Source organism: Hydractinia symbiolongicarpus, chromosome 15 (assembly GCF_029227915.1).
Source record: "Hydractinia symbiolongicarpus strain clone_291-10 chromosome 15, HSymV2.1, whole genome shotgun sequence".
In the NCBI taxonomy this organism is placed as follows: Eukaryota; Metazoa; Cnidaria; class Hydrozoa; order Anthoathecata; family Hydractiniidae; genus Hydractinia; species Hydractinia symbiolongicarpus.
Genome location: NC_079889.1, coordinates 11,089,614 through 11,110,659, shown reverse-complemented (window position 1 = coordinate 11,110,659; position 21,046 = coordinate 11,089,614). Strand labels below are relative to the sequence as shown.

The 21,046-nt window shown below is 33.8% G+C and overlaps 1 protein-coding gene across 1 annotated transcript; it reads right to left on the bottom strand.

The window, feature by feature from the left end:
- Window positions 1-2,038: 2,038 nt before the first annotated feature.
- Window positions 2,039-20,817, bottom strand: LOC130628528 (piwi-like protein 1). The gene is made up of 26 exons (XM_057441462.1): window positions 20,642-20,817; window positions 20,465-20,503; window positions 17,908-18,154; window positions 17,131-17,183; window positions 16,524-16,570; window positions 14,987-15,019; window positions 14,811-14,885; window positions 14,604-14,724; window positions 14,154-14,272; window positions 12,372-12,499; window positions 11,801-11,867; window positions 10,952-11,032; window positions 10,339-10,446; window positions 10,029-10,113; window positions 9,374-9,466; window positions 9,028-9,168; window positions 8,608-8,721; window positions 7,244-7,348; window positions 5,918-6,097; window positions 5,348-5,464; window positions 4,591-4,785; window positions 3,956-4,147; window positions 3,610-3,677; window positions 3,390-3,497; window positions 2,833-2,902; window positions 2,039-2,338 (listed from the first exon to the last, which is right to left on the bottom strand). Exons 1-26 carry the CDS (start codon window positions 20,684-20,686, stop codon window positions 2,252-2,254), a joined length of 2,718 nt encoding a protein of 905 aa, XP_057297445.1. The 5' UTR covers window positions 20,687-20,817; the 3' UTR covers window positions 2,039-2,251.
- Between the last annotated feature and the right edge of the window lie 229 nt (window positions 20,818-21,046).

Below are 21,046 nucleotides of genomic sequence, written 5' to 3'. Positions count from 1 at the left end.
ACGACACAAGCGCATGATGATGGCTGCACTGTACCCTGAAGATCGTTGTATTTAGTCAGAACTAACAAAATAAGAAACTGCAAGATTGGAAAAAGAAAAGCAATTTCATAGGCAGACATGAATTAATGTGTTATAAAAAGCCATCAATCGATGTGTATGTGCTGTGGGTGGTCACTGAACGAACTGTAAAACATTGCAAAAAAATTTGAAAATTTTAAATAGTCGTTGATAAATGTAAAAATATTTATTTATATATATGATATTTGTTTCGATTTCTTTTTACCTCTTTGTTACTTCCGTTGGATAACCAATGTATAAAATCAGGGAATAAACGGCCTCAATTACATTTGTGAATGTTGTGAAAAGATGTTTAGAGGGGATTTATATGAAATGACAACTCGGGTAGGGAACTGCTTCTAAATGTAGTAGCCTATTATTTGTATTCTTTTGTAGCAGCGAAATATACCTTATCTATCCATCTATCTAAAATATCGTTTCTCTATCCCATTAACACAAAACGTTTAGATAGGAGTTGTTCTTAAACCCGTTCGCGTGCTAAGATTTTCGATAGTCAAAATCTCGACTAACCCAACTACTCCCGTCTACATATGATTTCAAATATTTCTTCGCGAAACTTTACCTAACTTTATTAAGCCATTTATTTATTTATTAAAACAGTTTGTGCTTGAATTTTTTCGTTTCCAAAACTCGTACAAATGCCTGAAAAGATACAAAATACAATATTCTCCTTTCCTTTCCTCCCTTCCCCCATCCTACAATTAAGCACAACAGTCTGACTAAATCCCTTCATCATTTCCGATCCCTGAATTTACTTTTCGAGTTCTACGCACGTCCATTCAATCCCTGTGTGGATTTACGATAATTGATATTTAGACTAGCTATGGGAATCGACCACATGAGTTAAATGTCCTGATTGTAGAAAAAACATCAATTATAATTTTCATATTCAAATGTAAAAAATCATTGGACTCTAAAATCAAGAAGTGAAAGTTGTTTTTTCCATAATCCAAATAGTTACCGTACTTAATTCGAATCTCGCTAATTTGAAAACTCCCATAATTCAAATTAAAATTCAAACACTTTAGAAATTCTTAACCTAATTGTAATAGGGTGGGGGTAACAGTGACAGCAACACATTTTACCACCCATTTACCAGGCTCTCCCCAAGCTTCGATTTGAAGCTATACAAACTCCGAAATAGGGGTTACTAACCCCTACAAATGGTGGTTTAGCGAATCCCATCAAATAGTTTCTATTTCTCCGTCGAATGGTTACATCGATTTTCGTAAAATTGAACACAAAAGCGAGAAGTAAATTTACCATAATACCTATTTACCATTTCATCATCCAGTAATGCAAGTAGCTTTTTTAAGTGAACTAGTCGGTGGGCTACGTCCGCCCGTCCTTTATTTACCGCATTTTGTATGTTTAGCTACTGCGGTTACCATTTTGCGTGACAGACTTGTTAAATTTCGAAATTTCACATGTGGAGGGGAGTAGAAGGGTTGTATTGTTTATACATGGTCTGCAAAAAAAATCCCATTGCCATCTAATTAGCCTAAAAACCAACCTAACTGATGTAACATTTCGAACAAGTCATAACAACAAATTCAACTTTTAAGCTAGCGAAAAGAGCTATATATGCCTGGATTCAACGAGACCTTAACCAGTAAAGGGTAGCAGAGGGTGGATTCAAAAAACAATTATTTTCTGTACCAGCAAAATATTCTGATAAAACACAATACTAAAAATAAAAATAAAAAACTTTAAGACCATGTACTCCAGTGTTGTCGAAGTTAAAAAACATTTTATCTGTAAAAATCTCTATACATGGGGTAAAACCTACGGGAAAAATGGGGTACATGATTAAAAAGCGTTAGCTTAAAACTAGGAGGATTTATCTTGAAACAATAGGCAGGCCTAAACATTTTCAATCCAATATAACTTATTGTCACTGGTTAGTTCTCAACATGGCCTATGACATTTTCTATATGCAGGGCACTCTACAACCACGAGCTGCCAAAACCCATAATATTTGTTGAAAATAAAATAACCTGTCTGTAACCAATCTATATACATAAACGCTACGCGGCGTGAACATAAATTTTATAAATAAAAAAACTCCGATGAACATACAATGACGCACGTCCGTGATTAATTGACGTCTCAAATGCTGTAGAGGTGGCGACTGACGTAAAAATAAATCTTCGACAAAAGAAAATGTAAAATTCTATAAAAAGAACAATCGATCTGATAATTCCAGTGCTGGAGCCTTGTGTAGTGACTGACCAACCAAGAATGCAAGTTTGTGAGCGTACTAAAAAAACCAGAAAAATTATTACAAGGGGGTAAAGCGCACACGGAGTGGAGGGTTCAAATTGTATTATGGCAAAGCTTACAAGAAGGGGCAAAGCGTACTACTAGGCGTAGCGCGTGCACAGAGTAAAGGATCCAAGGAGGGAGGGCGTGGTATGAGGAAATATTGTCTGTTTGAAGATAGATTGTCTAAGGTGCAGAGCGTAAAAGAAAAGATGGGACAGATTAAACAGTGTAAAAGGCGTAGAGCGTATACGGGGTAAAGGATACAACTGGTTAGCAAAAGAGGACAGATGGTACGAAGGGTACACTATACGAGAGGTACACCATACAAAAGGGGGGAGGGGGGTGGGGTGCTGGCGTTAATGAGAGAGAGATTACGCAAAGAGGGGAGAATAAGAGGGGAGAAGAGAGGGGAGGAGAGGGGAGGAGAGAGGGGAGTAAGCGGTTTATCAATGCGCTTGCCCCTTTAATAGATTAGGTTTAAAAGCTTACCTGGCATGGGGCAGGTACACGGATCGTGCCAGGCCAATTGTAATACAAATGCGTAAGTTTATACGATAACCTGAACAACAAGAAAAATACAGTATGAAGGAGAGCGAAAATACAATAAATATAACACATGTCGACAAAAACAAAGTGAATTATAGATTGCAGCAAAAAGACAACGAATTTTGGAAGGCGAGTTCTTGTATAGTCCAATAAAAAAAGCTAAGTAGGCAGAGAGTGCGACATTGTTGGTTGTCCGTTGAAAGACACGCAAATTGAGAGGTTAGGACGCACATAGCAGCGCAAAGTGAGATTACAAAACTTTCAACTAAACACATAGAGGGCAACAGCGCTTTTTCTTTGTCCACAACACATGCATGTTAGGAGTGCAGCCGTATCGTCCACACAAGGCGAGAGCACTTTATGCATCCGCTAGAAAACACACAGAAAAAAACAACCTTAATACTGCATATCGACGGAACTATGACACTACCTTTTTACTTATACGCGGACACAAACAAACAAAAAAATATTTGTAGTAATGTAAAAAAGGTTTATTTTACCTTTGGAAATGATCAGCTTTCATTCCAGTAGTGTCATGCACAACAACGTAATGTGTAGGCGTCACCGTCCCTTGACGAACATGCTGACTCACCAAAAAGAAATCATCCCTAAGAAGAAAGTATTACAACTCAATGTCGTTCATTTTTACATAGTTACTTAGTACATAGAGCCCTGAAAACATTTAAAATTCACGTCTAAAAATACAATCAAAATTATTACCAATCACATCTAGTTATTGAATGATCGAGAACTGAACCAGGTTTTGGATTATCAAGGTTACCGCTTCCCTAAATAACAACAATATTAAAAATCGTTGAAAGAAAAAGTAAAATATAACACAAGAACACAACATTGAAACAAATATATTCATTATTTATTTGAGTAACTACAATTTACGGTTTAACATTTTACGCCCGACCTTTTCTTTTTGATTCGAAAACATAACACGTCCGATTTCTCGCATAGGTTTAAGAGTTGCTTACAAAATAGCATATGTTGAAGTATTCACAAGCCTAAGCAGGGCCTGGTTTGTCTGCAAAAAAAAAAAAAAACGTCGATTCCGCACCTGCACAGCAAAGATTCTTTGAGAGATTCGTTTCTGCACAACGATAACTGAGAGTTTAGGTTCGTATGATTCACCAAGTAATGGAAAACATTCTTGGAGTTGTTTCACTTCGTAGTTAGCAACTACACTGAGTTGGCCATCACCTACACCATCTCGAAACACAATAATCTTTTCTGGAAGCGAATGATTTTCCTACAGGTAAATTCAAGTACGTTACATGTTTTTAAGCAAAACTGCTATCATCTACGTCTGTGTCTATCGGGGCATACTTAGGCTTAGACAGACGTATTTTTAAAGCATTTGCTAAGCATATCCCACCTATTCCTTTCTTCTTACACAGGCTTAATTAACGCTACTATGCTGCCTGAATTTCGCCGTGTCAATTTGCCCAGTTTTTTCTATCAATTTTAAAGTGATCAAACGATGTATAATACAAAAAATTAAAAGTACAATCACAATCACAATAAAGATACACTTTTAATTCAGTTTTATAAATATTTCTTATGTTCGTCGCCGCTTGAACAATCCCTTCAGTGGTCAGTTTGCCTATATGCTTCAAAAATACTACAGATTCAAGTCCACTAAAACCGTGAATTTGTATAACAACAAAATTGATACTAACAACTTTAGCCTACCTCGTGATATTTGCGCAGTGCGCTGGTAAAACACACTTTTAAACCATCGATCAACTCCTGGCCTGGCATTTGAAAACAACATCGCGAGTACCAGCGAGTGAAGGATTTATTTGTACTCGCCACAAAACCTCCGATCGATCGTGTAGATTTAGATGAATCGTGGTAAACATCGATACCAACAATCATGACGTTTTTCTAGACAGTAAGAATAAACTCAACCACAGGGTGATTAAAAATCCTTTATCAAAAAACTTTAACGAAAATGAAAAAAAAAAGCAATCATTTTCAGCACCAAATTCTAGTCTCAATAGCCTAATAAGATACCAAACTCTCAAAAAAGTGACTTTTAGTTAGTTGATAGTGGGTAAAGACCTTGTTTTTGCGAACCAATCACCCTTCCCTCCCTAATAATTCAAGTCCTGCTACCCAAGCTTTAACTAAGCGTACACTCGCAATTTGACTAGCTGACTCTTCATTATACAAGCTTTTGTATATAGCAACAAAAGAAACAAGGGAAAAAAAACAGCTAAAGTTTATTTGATATTTTAAAATTATTTTATATATTTCAATTTGCACGCACTTTTCTTGTTTTCAAAATTTTAATGCCATGAACCGGGATTATTGGGGTGAGTTTGACCACGAAATAAGGACTTAATGAGTTCACCAGCCACACAATAAACTTCAGGAACCGGGATTGTTGGGGTGAGTGTATCGAAGCAAGGATTTTATAAGTTTACCAGCCACACAATAAACTTACCATTGGAATCTGCAACGCCCACAATTCTCCACCTAATTTGCAGTTAATTTGAAGTGCGACTTTTTGGGTTACGCTTCGAAGTTTGTTTTGTTGCGATATTGTTCTAGCGTTTATCATCTACAAACAAAGAATTTTACTTTGATATCACAAAAAATCATTTTAAACAAATACAGAAAATCCTAAAAATACAGATGATTGTTTGTCATAGCACTCTACTGATCGATTCACCCTGGTTAGATCAGTATAATCGGAGTAGCTTTGTGCATTGCCAACACATTGCCTGATAGCGAACGAGGAGTCGTAGACGAACTTGGCCATTTGACATCATCAGTGTAAGACGAGTATTCATCGTAATCAGAAACACTTATATAGCTTCTTTGTGCTGGGATAAAGTTTTCAAATATCCTTATTTTGAAACAAAGCTTATAGTTTCATGCAAATCAAAGAAAAATGTAAAATTACAAACGAAAAAGTTCCCTAATTTTATCAAATTTTTTAATGATGGTACCGACAAACAGTACTAACAATGTTACAAACTAATTTTTTAAACAAACAACAAACGTCACTTACCTGTGATGGAACTGGCGACTCGACACAACATAACTTTTTCACAGCAGCATATCGATCATCTCTTGAAGTTGGAAATATACACACAACACATTGAACTTGCGGATTTAAGTTTTCCCTGATAGCACGCAGGTAAGATTCCGTACGATCATCTCTAATAGCAAACGTAGATGGGTCGCGACACTATAATAAAAAGATTTATATGTCTCCACATCTTTATTTAATCAATTATACTTAATTTTGTACACAAATTCTCCTCCCAACTGCAGTTATACTTGTGACCAGCATTGTCATTATAGTTCAGACTTTTTCTGTCATCATTGCCTTAAATATCAAGTTTTGAGATTGCCTATCTCTCATCATTGCCTTAAATATCAAGTTTTGAGATTGCCTATCTCTTGCTAACTGCACTTTTGCTTGTGGCTAGCCAAGTTAACTAAGCTAACTGTCGCATCAGAAAGACAAAATATGTCTAGAAAGTCAATGTAATATTGTCTACGAAATCCCGTGTAAGGATGTTGATGGTGTTTATGTCGGTGAAACGAAACGAATGTTCAAACAACGTGTGCAAGAGCACAAAAGAGCCGTACGCAACGTAGATACAAACAAAAATGAGATTGCGAACCATAGTTGGAAAAAAGATCATATTATTGATTTTGGACAATAAAAAGATCATAGACCGAGAATCCGGATGGATAGCAGGAAAAGTGAAAGAAACCAGAAATAGTTTAGACAGAAATACTCTTATCAATAGTATTTCCTATCAACTTCCAGAAATATGGTTACTCGCATTTTGGAAGGCGAATATTTAGAAAAAAAAGTGCAAAATCGTTCGAAACAAACGTAACAAAAAGCGAACTTTTAGGCCCTCTTTTAGAAAAAAAAAAAAAAAAAGATTTTAATCAATCTATCGCATCCATTTGCTGTGATCTGATTTGGTTGATTTCGATCATCTAACCTTAACTATCCCAATTATCTAGACATGGAAAATTATGCTGCAATTCTCCAAGTAGTTACATAGATTAGCTTCAATGCTAGGTTCACGCAGTTTAAACTGTGAACATAGGACTCAATGTTATTTGGTTACACTCTGAAAATGCGCTAATTTCTACTGACGTCAGCATTTCTCAAATTTCAGATCTTTGTGGGCCCTAACGTGGATTATTCAGTGCTTACTTATTAGCTTGTTGTTACTTTTTATTAACTTTCTGAAATAGCTAAAAAAGTGCCATTGTGCCAATATTTTAGCGAAGGGTGGTTGTGACTTTCTATGTTACTTGTAGTGATCACGTGGTAATACATTGACATTTAAACAAACAAAACACATACCTGTATTCCCATTTGTGGGCAGCATTGTTTCATGGTTTGTACAAAATCCATTGCTTTTTGCTGATCACGTTTCGTGCAGACGACCATCCAATTATTGATATCAACCTGTGAACAAAAAAACAAAGACAGCTCAACTAACATGCTCTTCTAAAGGGATCAGCGTTTTTTTTTAATAATTATTTGGAGGTTCCTTAGAACACGGAAACAAGAAAAATACAAGAAAAGGTAATGTAAAAATACTTAAAAATGACAGTGCTGAATATTTAAACCTTTTGGGAAGTTAACTATTTTTTTAAAAAATGCAAACACAACATTCTACTGAAGCAATGTTCCACAACAAAACACAAATACATTTAGATATCTATATTTTATGGGTTTTAAGGTTTCTAGAGCATAATCGATACTTAGGATTTTCAAGGTCACCTTGTCCGCTTAAAGTTTTTAAGTTCCAGCAGACACTCTGATTAAGACAAAATAACACCCTGAATATATATAAATTATTTGCAAAAAAAAATTTTTGAAAAAAATTTTGTGGAACTTATTTTAGTGGAATATCCTAAAGTTGTAAAATGAAGTTCAGAAATTTTTTCAAAATCAGACAATTCTTTGATCCGCAACAATTTTTACCACAGAATTTTTCATCTCTTTGTCCTTCGACTTAAGTTCAAAGCAGCATTTATTAAAATAATTTAAAACCATATCTATTATTTTAGGGGTCTAAATTAGAGATATCTCGCAAATTGGTATGTCATAACAATGTCTAAAATAACCAATGCAACTGCAGACAATCAATCTTAGGTAAGGTTAAGTTAATGAATCTACTAAAACATTCATAAGGAGATATTCCTACAGTACATCCATGATTGAGAAGATAAATCAAGGTTCCCACTCATTTTGCAATTAATCTTAGAGAATATTTAGGAGAATTTAGAAGTTTTAAGGAGATTAGCAGGGAAAATACAGATTTAAGGAAAGTGAAACTTAAATTTACAAAAATCAATGATGTTGTAATTTGATTCCCTCTTTAACCAATGCAGAATATAAATATTTTGGATTTTTTTTATTCCACAAAAGAAAATCTATTATAAAAATTGAGTTTAACAAATGGATGTTCCCTAACAATGACGGAAATCTTAGCAGTTTCACAAGACGTGGTGAAATTTTAGGCTTTTTTAGGATCATATAGGTGTAGGGACCCTGTAAATACGGTGCCATAAACTAGTACCATTTCATACTTACAATATCTTTACAATGTCAATTTTAGTTGTTAGCTGTTTCCCTGTTTACTTTTACTGCACAAATGACTTTTTCACGTGTGACCACTCTATTCCTCTGCCCTCCTCCAAAAAACCTGCAATACTTACAGCACTGATGACTTGTTCACGTGTGGCCTCTCTACCCCAGTCAGCTTGATCGTTACACATAATCGTTTTACTTCCAAGTATAATTTTTTCGGGTGGTAATAAACGTCCTTCCATCTAGTAAGAAACAGAAAATAAAGTTGAATGTGGTCACTAAATCACTGAATGCTTAGAATAGCCTTCTCAATCTCATTGGTATTATTATCAATGACTGACTCAAGGGGTCCTAGTGCATTCAAAATTTTTATCTTAGCCACAGAAGTCGTGAAAGCACAGCAACCACTGAACTAGACAACGAATAAGAAATCAATCATATTTTAATATTGATGGCCAAGCAGGTAGGGCTGATTACACTTTCATGTCTCTGATCGAATACAAGCTTCTGCACTAGAATCGAACACTAAATAACATGTGCATAATTACTTTCATTAAATCTTTATCCAGTTCCAATCCCCATGAACGTAACTCTTCGACTGCTTCTGGTTTACTGTAAATATTTTGTATAAATTTTGTCATGGCTTGCTTCCTTTGGTTAGGTGTCACTCTCGTGTGTTGTGAGATGTCCTGAAAAAAAAAAGTCAAACATCAAGCATCTCACCAAATTTAACTGACTTAATTTAACGATAGAGGATAATTTTTGCGGCAAAATATCTGAAATTAGTATATCTTTTGTACGCAATTAATCCCACAAATCTATTTTTTTACAATACATGAGAAATCTTGATATAACTGAATGTAATATGGCTAACCCAAATAACATCTACTTTACCTTCATAACGCGAAAATCTGAGCGGATGGCATCTGTTAAACCAGTCATTGAGCAAAGTTCAGGTATCAAACAAATCACCTCGAGTGGTTTACCCTACATTATAAATTAAAGTGGAAATAACATTATATACAATAATAAGACCTTCCTTGCACAAACCACAACTGCCACTGAAAGATTGGAAAAATTTGTTTGCAACTAAATTCTACAACATAAAAATTTTTAGTTAAAGTGCAGTTCCGTAAAAACAGGCATACTTTACCATACCAAATATGGGAAAGTTTATGTCACAAAATAATTAATTGATGAAGGTTTATAAACATGAAAAAAAGTTTTTCTTTAATTCACAAAGTAACTGTTTACAATAGAGAAAAAATTCCAACTAAGAATGGCTATTTTTGTTTTAATTTTAGCTATTTTAAGCACAAGTTGTTATATTTAACTTATAATGTTTCGTGAAGGTTAATGCCTGCAGAAATTTCTAGGAGCATTAATTTGCAAAAGTTCACATTCGCAAACATTTTATTACGTTATCATTTACAAGATTTATATTTGTGGAAATGTTGCAAATGTTTATTTGGGAAAGTTTCTGCATTAAAACTTTATCACATTGTTCTTTTACAGTACAATCTAATGGTTATCCTTCTGTTTCACTTACTTTCTGTTGAACACCTTTTTTTTCTTTAGGTCGATGTATTAATAATGGTTGGCCGGTGTCTGATAAAGTTTTGTCATACGATTTTCTAAAATACAACATTATTTCAAAAGGTTAGAGTTATGTTTTTTAGTTTTTTTTAATCCATATTAAACAGATTTACTTAAATTCCATTTTGTAATGACTCCTATCCAAACTGCCTCCCTTTAAAAACTCATCAAAATTGTGTAAAAAACTTTGCAATAGTTTGGGTTTCAATACAGACAGTAGATGAGGTTTAGGTGGTAGTAATTCTCTCTATCCAGCTACTCACTTATAATAATCAATGTACGTCATTTCCTCGCCATTGTGATATGTAAATTTTGATTCTGGACTTTTATCCCATGCAATATCGTCTATCCTATACGTCTTGTTGTTATACCTGAAAAAGTTGTATTCTATATATGTACAACAACAATGAAAAGAAATAATAAATATAAGATGACACTTTCAAGTTTGTAGTTTCAATTTGTTTTTTGCTATATTTCATGATATATGTACACCAAGCATTTTAAACACACAGAGCTAAGCAAAAACCCTACGATAGAACAGAGTAAAAATGTAAAAAAGACAAATCTTTATATGGAAATTGGAAATGTGTATTTCAAGATTATTAAGTTCTTTTTCTAAAAAATAAAGGGTATTCCACATAGTCCTAAGTTTTTTATAAGGTCTTTAGGGTTTGAAAGACACATAGTTCACAAGCTCTTAATGTTCGAAGGTTTAAAATAGAGCATCCAGTGGAAGCAGAGCATCCAGTAGACAGTAATTTCATTTTGAGAGCACCCAGTGGGCAGGGATTTTCATCTTGATTGTATGGATATTCTAGATAACTGTCACAGTAAATACAAGTACTTTATTCTGATAAATGACATAATTAAATTTACCGTGTTAATACAACAGTTCCAACCAACTGCTTCGTTACTTCTGCTTGGAAGTTTTGTGGATGTTTGCGGAGGATATCATACCTGAATTGATAAAGTATTACAGTTAACTTCTGGTAACTCTAACACTGGATAACTCTAAATTTCATTATTTAGAAAAATTTTCTTGGATCCCTTGAACTTTCGTTAATACTTTCTTATAAAAAACTCAGGTTAACTCAAACCTTGGATAACTCGAACATTCTTTAAATTTATTTTTCGTCCTGCCTAATTTCTTTGGATAACTTGAACAGCTTTTTAGATAAGATAAATGTCAGTCAAGTTTAAATTTTTATTAACTTCTGATGTAAAATGCATAAATAATGTTTCTGTCAAGGAAAAATTTAAAGGGACTTGCATGTTTTGTTCATCGCCAATATTGCAAATTTTTCCTGTTGCTTTAACATGAACTATAATCTAATTTTAGACTTCAGAGCTTCATTTAACCCAAACATTTGTTAAGCCGAACTATTTTCCTTGGTCCCCATGGAGGTTCAAGTTACCGGGAGTAACTGCAAATGTTTTAAAGTACAATAAATTTGGTGTCAATATTTCTTCAATACAACAATATTAATTTAAATATTTTTTAAAGACAGAACATGATGTTGGGTCATATCAAACACGGAGAGATAACAGCCTTATATTTTGATTAGTTCCATTGCTTTATATTATCCAGCCTTCTAAATTAACGAGAACATTCAGCTGCTAAGTCCCATCATGTTCCAAATCCACAACAACAAAATTACAAGAGAGATGATTAACTGTCTCAGCATCAGACCAGACTAACATAAAAAAAACAAAAAAATCACTCACATAAAGTTTAAACAAGTATCTGTTCGTAATAACCTATGCGAAACGTCAGCAAGTAGCATAACACCACCTGCAAAAAATATAAACAATTCATAAGAACATATCACCCAACAACAAAAATATTGTTGAGCATCTGCAAACTTTAATTGCACTAAAAATGACATAAGAAATGGTGCACAATACAAATTTTGCCACAGTGGCACAACACTGCTTCTTTTTCACGTTTAAAAAACTTTTCCGCAACAACAGGAAAATGGTTCCAAGAAGCAGAATTATAAAACAAACAGAGAACTCTATATTTGTGTTGTTTTCAATAAAAGTACAATGATAAGATAATTTTCCTCTTTTATTTGCTCTGGCTAATGTAACTTTTAGTTGTATTTTACTTGCATTCTTATTTTAACGACAAAATAAATGTTATCTTATCTTAAAAAAAGAAAATATGTTAACAGACATATGAAAAATATTTTGTCAACCCTGGACTCGATTGCACTGGAAACCTAGTTTAAGATAACACATTAAAGACAGAAATTAATACAAAGATTTACAAATGTTTAAAAAAAATAAAGTAAACCTTCATAGGCTTGTATAGCTGTGATGTAACCGGGCCACAATTCCAATCTATGTTCTGGTATGGGTGAAGGACGCTTAGGATCGTAGTAGTAACGACCAACTTGACTCATTTCCAACAGCTTCATAATTCTAAATAACGTGACATAAATAACGAGTGGAAAATTGTTATAAACTGGGACACTGAAATACTAAGGGGGGGGGGAATAATAGCGGGAAAAATTTTATGTGTCACAACCAAAGCTTACAATGTGCAGAATCTCAAAATAAAAAAGTTGAAAAAAAAATTATTTATACAACTTTTTTTATCCCCCATACATCACACATGGGATCCTGCTAAAAACATACAGGCAAGTTCCAACATTATAGGAGCAGTTGTAGGTAGAGCTATTAAGTTATACTTAGGATTTCCTAGTAAAACAATCCTTTAACGTTTAAAGTTTTTAGACACTAAAAAACTTGACCCATGCCCCACATAAAACCCATGTTTTAGGCGCACATGATTCCAATATATACAGAAATTGTCAGTAAATTATCAAAACAAAATTTATATGCAGTACAGAGAGGAAAACAGTACTCTCTTAGACACAAGAAACATACAAAAAAATTGAATGTGATTTCTGGAATGCATGCCAAAACAATTTGAAATCACCAACTGGTCGAAAAATACATGAAAGAGACTTATCTTATCAACATACATACAAATACACCTTTTGTGTGATAATTTGGCTGTTTAAAACTCTGATTCGCAACTCTCTTTCTTTAATTTCTTATAACAATAATTTTCTCTAGCATTGTTTATACGAGGCCGTTGTTTTCTAATTCTTGTTTGCCAAACGAAAATTCAAAAACTTCGGTGTCAAATCAGTATCTCTACAGTAACAAAGAAAGTCAAGATCTAACTTTGCTTTCCTTAAATTTAAGTCGTTCTTCTAGAACTTTCGAATCAATCTTACACAAGAATCACCATAACGGTCTCCGATGATTTGAATCAAGGAGCGTGATTTTGGAAAACGTAATCTAGCAAGAAATATAATTACAAGCGCAGCAACATGTAAAAGTAACATATTTTTTCCTTACAAATAAGTGAATATCACCGACGGATTATGTGCTTCGACATGGCCACATGAAATAAAGTTTTGTTTATGGTTGTTTTTATCAAAGATTGATGTGAAAGGTAGCAGTTTTCTTTGTCATTGTAGGGATATGAGTTGGTACAGCCATTATAACTTCCAAGCAGTCACTACCTTTAAAGTGTGCAGTATTTTAACAATTGTTTTATTATACATGTGTTACTTAATTTTTTTAATGCAGTTAAAAATTCTAGTTTGTATATGCTGTAATAAACCTTTCCAGAATTTCCTAATTATGCCAAACTCAATTAAAGAGGTCGATACTAAAAATGATTTTTATCCCTAAGTTCCTTAGCAAAAGGTAGAACAAATTACGTAATTTCCTAAATACATTTATTTCCTGGAGACCTATTAGTCTTGTGTTTTGATGGAATATGACCACTGACGTAAATGGAAAGCCTCGCTTTTGTGTACACATTTTAAAATGGAGAATGTGATCGAAGACATGGAGGAAAAGCTTCCAAAATCAGAAAAACAACATTAGAGCTTGGAAGTTTTTTGTTCTTCAACTTTTAACTTGAAATTGGTAAATAGTAAGACTTGATCTCTCAGTTAACTAAATACTTAATTTAAGCAGTCACTACTTTTAAGGAATTTTCTCAACCATTCCCTATTTATATTATTTATTTTAAAGTGAAGCAAATAATTTATACCTTCGTAAAATTATGTTGTATAACTGGATGCACTGTGTTGGGTCAAGCACCTTGACAAGGGTTAAAGTTAATTCGATTGTGGCGCCATCAGTAATTCTTTTGCTTTGTAATTTCATTTGCTACAAAAAAGTGCAGATATTATTAACTCATAAGAAATAAAGAAAGAAGAATTAAAGTAGACCCAAATTTTAAGAGAAATTTACATTTGAAATATGAAGTTTTTTGACCTGGACAAATCACAAAACAAAAATGTGCAGGTTTTTTAGGGAGGCGAAAAAACCATGTTTTATAAAAACATTGACAATGGCAGCACACCTGATACATATGCTTTTTGCTACGCCTTTATTTAAAAATTTATGAAAAAACCTATGCTAAAAAAATTACTTAAAACATTTTCATTTATATAAAATTTTTACAATATTATACTGGCCAATTTGTTGATATATTTACCGGTTCTGGTAGACGATTGGGGAGAAACAACGTTGAACCATCAAAAGCTTTTGTTTTTCCTATGATATCTCGATGCTCATTCAACATTCCAAAACGCATATTTTTGCTTTCTATAGGTGGGCTAAAAATAATGAACATAAATTCAGACAGCAAAACTAAACATATAAAAATACAATATAAATTAAAAATACATAAAAACATGCATACTTAAAGGACACACTGTATTGGAATGCCGCTTCTTTCTTGCTTTTAAAGCCAATAAAGTTTACACACATGGGATTTCTAAAAAATTAAATACGATTTAATGTAAATACAAAAGAATTAATATAAAGAGACAAAACCCAGGTAATATTTGTTGTTTTATATATTCAGAGAAAACTTACGGCGTACCAGCACTCCCCTTCTCCAAATTTTTCCTGGAAGATAAAGTCATAAATACATAATTCATCTATTAATTAGTTATCCAGTTCCATCTGCTTCTTACAGGAAAAATGGATATGCTCGTTTCCTTTGAAAAATGCATGTCTCAATGATCGACAAATTAAACTTCACAACCTCGATAACATTAATTTAACGTCAAGGGCTTACTTTAAATTACACTGATAACTTTGAGGGTAAATAACTTGGATATGGGAAGAAATAACTGACGCAAGGGATCAAAATGGGACCAACTTCCGAAAGTTGGGTTAGTTCGTCAAAAGCACACGTTATACATCTTTTGATCAGTAAATTTTTTGATCAGTATTTGAAGCTTTTGACTATAGAAGCAACAGGTAAACAAGCTTTTTTTAAAAAAATGGACAGGCATGGTATTTCCTTAAGTATATGTTTGAAAACACATCAACCTGTACATCATTTTAATCATCAAAATTCCTGAATCATCTATTCTTTCTATTTTAATTCTGCCTGAGTAGATCTTTCCACAGGCCTTAACAATTCTTTTCACAACAAAATGTTTGTCCTTTTTCTTATCGCTAGGTTTTCTTTGAGAAATAATTTGCTTCCATCCCACAACTTGAGGGTTTTTTTGTTTCTACAAACAAACTGCAAACACAAAATTTTTATGCTAGCTTCAAATCAAATTTTATAATCAATTTTAAATATTCTATGAAAGTATATTATGACAGTTAAAAAAATAGGCCCTGTGGTAAATTCAGAAAAGTCTGCATTTTCGCAAAAAACATGTTAACGTTCCATATTGTTACAAGGGTTCTTCAAGTCTGAAAACAAGTCACAAGACCCCAATTCTTTCTCTACCTTTGTGTATGTGTGCAGTATTTTGGATTTCGAGGAATTTTTTCCCACAACTCAGTAATGCTTGCAGAGATATCAGTTTAGCGCTAGTTCTGTTTAAATTTGTTCGGGTGATCTGAGTTAATGTTTTACCTATTTGCTAATTCTAAAATAAAAACAAGAAACAAGCTTTTCAATGCGTTGTAATATTAACTGGCAATGATTTTTCCTCTTTATTTCCCTTCTTTAAAAAATAAATCTGCAGTAATAAAAATAAAAATTAATCTCAAAAATGTCAACTTTGAAACAATGTTTATCCATAGGCAAAAAGCTTTTAATTAAATAAACTTTAGCATTTTTACAAACTGTTTTTAATGATGACTTTGAGATTTTAATCTTAAAATTCTTCATACATTGCAAGGGTCGAATTATTACTATACTATGCTTGAGGGTGACAATTTTTTCTTTGTTTTTGTTATTTTTTCAGTGCTAATTTTGTGAATGCAAGTATTTTTTTTGGTTTAAATAAAAATAGGCTAACATGGCCATGACATAGGTCAGACTTACAGACTTTTGTCAGATTTGAAGCTGGCAAAAGAAGTTATTCAAATGCAAACTGCAAAGGGCAAGGAAACAAAACATTTTTAAAGACAGTCCCACACAGTCTTGAATATCTTTGTTACTAACCTTGATGTCACTGTCATTTGTTCTAATTCTTTTACAGGTGGTGATGCCTAAGTGAGAAAAACAAGTGCAATAATAATTGTATAATGAAATAACTATATGATAATAGTCAAGAACAAAAATATTTAATAAATTGTGACATTTTTTCTGAAATTGAGGCCATAACTCTTTTAAAACATGGCTTTTTTGGCATAATCTGGTATTCAAATTTCAAAAGAAAGAAAATGTGCTTACACAGAAATGTTTTTTTTTGTACTTCAGAAGTAATGTATATATTAAAAATCACTTTCAAAAGACAACAGATGTGAGAATCTTCAGCTATCTTTTAGCAAAGCTAAGTCATGCAATGTATTATTTTATGCAATATACAAAATATATACGAATAAAGTTGGCTTTTGTTCAATAACGACTGTTAGCAAAATTGACCCCATTGGGAGATTAAATTTGGATGCAAAACATGTAATTTAAGAAATTGCAAAATGTTTTATTATTAAAAATATATTGAAAATGTAACACTGTTACGAAAAGCTGAAAATATGTAAAATGTTATCATAAAAAAAGTAGGAATAGATGTTCTCTAGATTTTATAAAGTTCATGAAAAATACTCACCTCTCGTTTCGCATCAGTAGGTAAACTTGGAGAAGTAGAGGGTGGTGGTGAAACTAGTGAATGAAAAAATGTCTTTTACATTAACTATGTCTGTCCATAACTCCTAAAGTGGACATTCTCTTATAATGTAGCTAAAAAAATTATGTCTTGTATGTACCTTTACCTCATATCATTAAATTCTTATCGACTTAGATTCCATTTAACTTAGACGTAAAAATATTTTGCTCCTCTTTTCTGTTTCAATTTAATTGTTGTTTGTGTATATACAGGAAAAAGTTTCAAAGTTTAGACAGATAGACCTCAAAAATATAGAGGGATTTTGCCTATCTGTTATTTCCAGGAGGGATCATGGCTTCGTTGGGGAGTCCTAGAGTATTTAATGCTTATTTCAAGCTAAGCAAACCCAATTAGGTTCCGCGGTCTGCCAGACAACTCTCTGCAATATCCAACGGCCCACACAGTGTGTCATCTTCTGAATTTCCATCACATGGTTTGAGTTAACCTGGGGCTATGGTAACATTCACTTGCCCATCTTGAATCGCCGCCAAGGGGAATCGAACCCCGGTCTCCCGCACAAAGTGCGAGAGCTATAACGACTAAACTGAGGCGCATTAATAAGCCAAGCCTGGTCTCTTGCAAGAATTATAACCACAAAGCAGACAAATAGCTTCCTATGTCAGCAATTTTTTGCCAACATGAGATAAACAGAATTAGAACTAATGAATATACTCCAAAAGATGTCAACGCACAGCATGTTTCAAAATGTATAATAAGTACCTGTAGGAGGGGTTGTTCTTTTTTTCTCCTCCAACTTCTCAGCTGTGGGTGATGGAGACTTTTGCTCCCCAGGTGAAGGAGATTTGGATTTAAGCTGTTCTGCTAATTTTTGTGCTAGTAAACCTCTGCCCATCATCATCGGAGGACGAGAAGAGGCTGTTGATGTAGCTGATGTAGTTGACTGACTTGATGCTTGATCTGTGTTTGAGGAAGGTAGAACTCCTGATGGTGTTGGTGACTGTCCATTCTGAAAAACAATTTTAAGTAGAGGATATTGCAGCTATAGCACAAACATATGCCTACCTGCTAGTTGATTTGCAGCTATAGCACAAACATATGCCATACCTGCTAGTTGATTTAGGTGTGCTATCAATTGCACATACAGAATGCTAATCTTTGAGACATTGGTTAATGGAGCATAAATAAAATACTTTGTACGCATTTTGTGCTGCATGTATGGTAGACAACCTATATTAAAATGCACACTGTTCATGTGAGGCAACAAGTAAATTGATGTAGGTTTTCTGAGAGGTGGATTTTTCTACAGGGTAACGACTAGTTAGAACTTAGATAAGCAAACATTTGTGGTCCATTTAAAAATTCACCTTAATAATGGTGTGAGGAGATTTTAAACCATGTGGTGTCATGTAAAAAGCTGAAGAGTAAATAGTAATTTGGCCTTTTACAGTATTATAATTATAACTATAACTATAAATGTGAATCCAAAGTACTGAAGCTCAGCACGAAAATGAGCAAGCTTCGGCCGGCAAAATTGTGACAACATACAACGAAAACGAGGTGGGCAAGGTTGATTAGAGGCCCTTCAAGGGTCATCATGTTATATTCTCCTTTACTCTAAGGATTTAAATTAAACATTTATTTAACTAATATCTTTCGCAAACGTGTTATTTTTTCTATTAATTGACAATTTTGACTTAGAGTGGCAAAGTCAATTTGTGAACGTCTGAAATAACTTAAAATGTAAAATCTACGTTTTTTTGCCTTTGTCTACAAAAAACGTTATAAAGTTTTCTCAGCATTCCAGCTTTGGCATACATATAGGGTAGCATAACAAAGCTGTTAATGCAGCTCAGCTTTGAAGCAGGAAGATCTTAATCGTTTAGAAAGGAATGATATGAGAATGGTTAGGTGGATGTGTAAAGCCAGTCTGAGAAACAGAAAGAGTTCAGATGAGCTAAGAAGCAGGCTAAGTATCTGTAGAGTTGAAGATGTTATCCAGATAAGAAGATCGAATTGGCTGGGGTACTTGGAAAGAATGGAGGGGGATAATGGGTAAGAAAGTGTAGAGACTTGATAGTTCCTGGGGCAAAGCCCAGAGCCAGACCGAGAAAGACTTGGCAGGAGGTTATAAGGACAGACTTTATACAGAGGAAGTTGAGTTTAGATCTAACACAGTCTAGATCAGAGGGTCATTAATATACCCCATCCAACCCATGCTAGCATGAAAAACGGACGTTAAGCTGAGAATGATGATGATGATGAGCTTTCTGATCGACAATGCCAACGGCCAATGTGAATTCACAGGACTGTAAATATAATTAGTATATTGAAGGGGAACTAAAGGTTCTTAAGTATATATCTATATAGGTTATTAAGGTTATATAGGTTAGTAACTATATATCTATTGTCTGAGCATGCTGAGACAATAGACATGGTCACACAATCTGAGACAAGCATTAGAAATTTAAAAATGGCAGCATGCTGTAAACAAATAACGAGAGAGAAACGGGAGGACAAAATTAATTACAGAGATTTATTATTTAATTAGCAATTACCCCAATAATAACTTTGCATTATATATAAATGAAGTTTAAGAGATAAATATTATGCTTGGAAGTTACAAAATACTTTGTTAGGTAGCTGATTAGTTACACTTGCTCAGCATTTTTAAGTTACTTTAGGAAGTTACCTGTTGATACAGAAGGCTATGGTGAATTTAAGTATAATTTACTTATGGGCAAAAAAAGGTTATAACTACCAAGTTCTCGGATTTCCTTATAAATAGAGCTAGTCGGCCTTGTGGTTTGCTCACTTGTGTCTGCAATTTTGATTTTTCTTGCAGGGAATTGGTGTTGGTAACGCAAATTGTTTGGTGCAGAAAAGTTTAAAAACTGAAATGATGTTTCTGTGAAAAGAAATTCACATGAAAAGACACACCATCCTAGCATCTTTTTTCCCGCCACTTAAATACCAGAGCCCAAGAGTTTACCACTGAAAAGTAAACATATATTGTCACACTGAAATTCATCCTTTGCGCATTCAGCTTATATTCTCGGATCCAGGTTAACAATATCAAATTTTGAAAAAGAAAACAAGGAACTTTTGAGAAAAATGAGTGCCATTTTTGGATTTATCAGCAAAAATTATATAACATTTTAGCTACCAAATAGAGGCAGTTAAGTGTATAAACTTGAAAATTTGCATGTTTTCATAAATGTTGGTGCTGAATTTAATTTAAAGCATGTTAACCCGAATCCGAGAATATAACAATCTTGTCACAATTTTATATTAAATACAACACAAAAACAAGCCTTACCTGGGAATGACCAGGGGTTTTCATAGGAGTTTCCAACGCCTAAAGAGAATATACTTCATTACACAGAGATGTCAAAGCATTAGAGAAACCTTTGGGACCATAATTTTTGCCCCTTTATGTGTCCCGTTCTTGCGTCCAGATGTGATAGCTAAAACCAAGTAAAAAAAAAAACTTTACCTTAAGCAACAAAGCTCCTCGCCCTCCCCGGCCAAGACCTGCCATGATTTTAATTCCAAGTTACAAGAAATCACATAAAATCTTTCTCAAACTTGTTACAATGGTTCTGTTGTCTATTTTTGACCACGCAATGCTGTTTGAACTTGTAGCGCGTGAAAAGAAAAAATAGCCTGGATGCACTGCACGGTACAAAAGCTAGCGTGCGTCTTTTTGCGCACGACACAGACCTGAGAGCCTTTTCTCTATTATATGACAACAAACGCAACCCTCTCAAATTAAATTTCATATTGTTATGCTCTAAAGGTCAAAGTGTAGTGATCTCGCTCGCAGAACGTAGTTCCGGCGACCACTGAATTTGTCTCATTGTTAGACAGTTGTTGTTTAATTTCATCTTTTTCCTTTTCT

What these genes read in the sequence shown, in the direction of transcription:
- LOC130628528 (XM_057441462.1), bottom strand. Translation starts at nt 20,686, where the DNA reads ATGGCAGGTCTTGGCCGGGGAGGGCGAGGAGCTTTGTTGCTTAAG. An exon ending in AAGGGGAGTGCTGGTACGCC is followed by an intron (nt 14,886 to 14,986) that starts GTAAGTTTTCTC and finishes TTAATTTTTTAG; the next exon opens with AAATCCCATGTGTGTAAACT. An exon ending in AAAGAATCTTTGCTGTGCAG is followed by an intron (nt 3,678 to 3,955) that starts GTGCGGAATCGA and finishes GTTGTTATTTAG; the next exon opens with GGAAGCGGTAACCTTGATAA.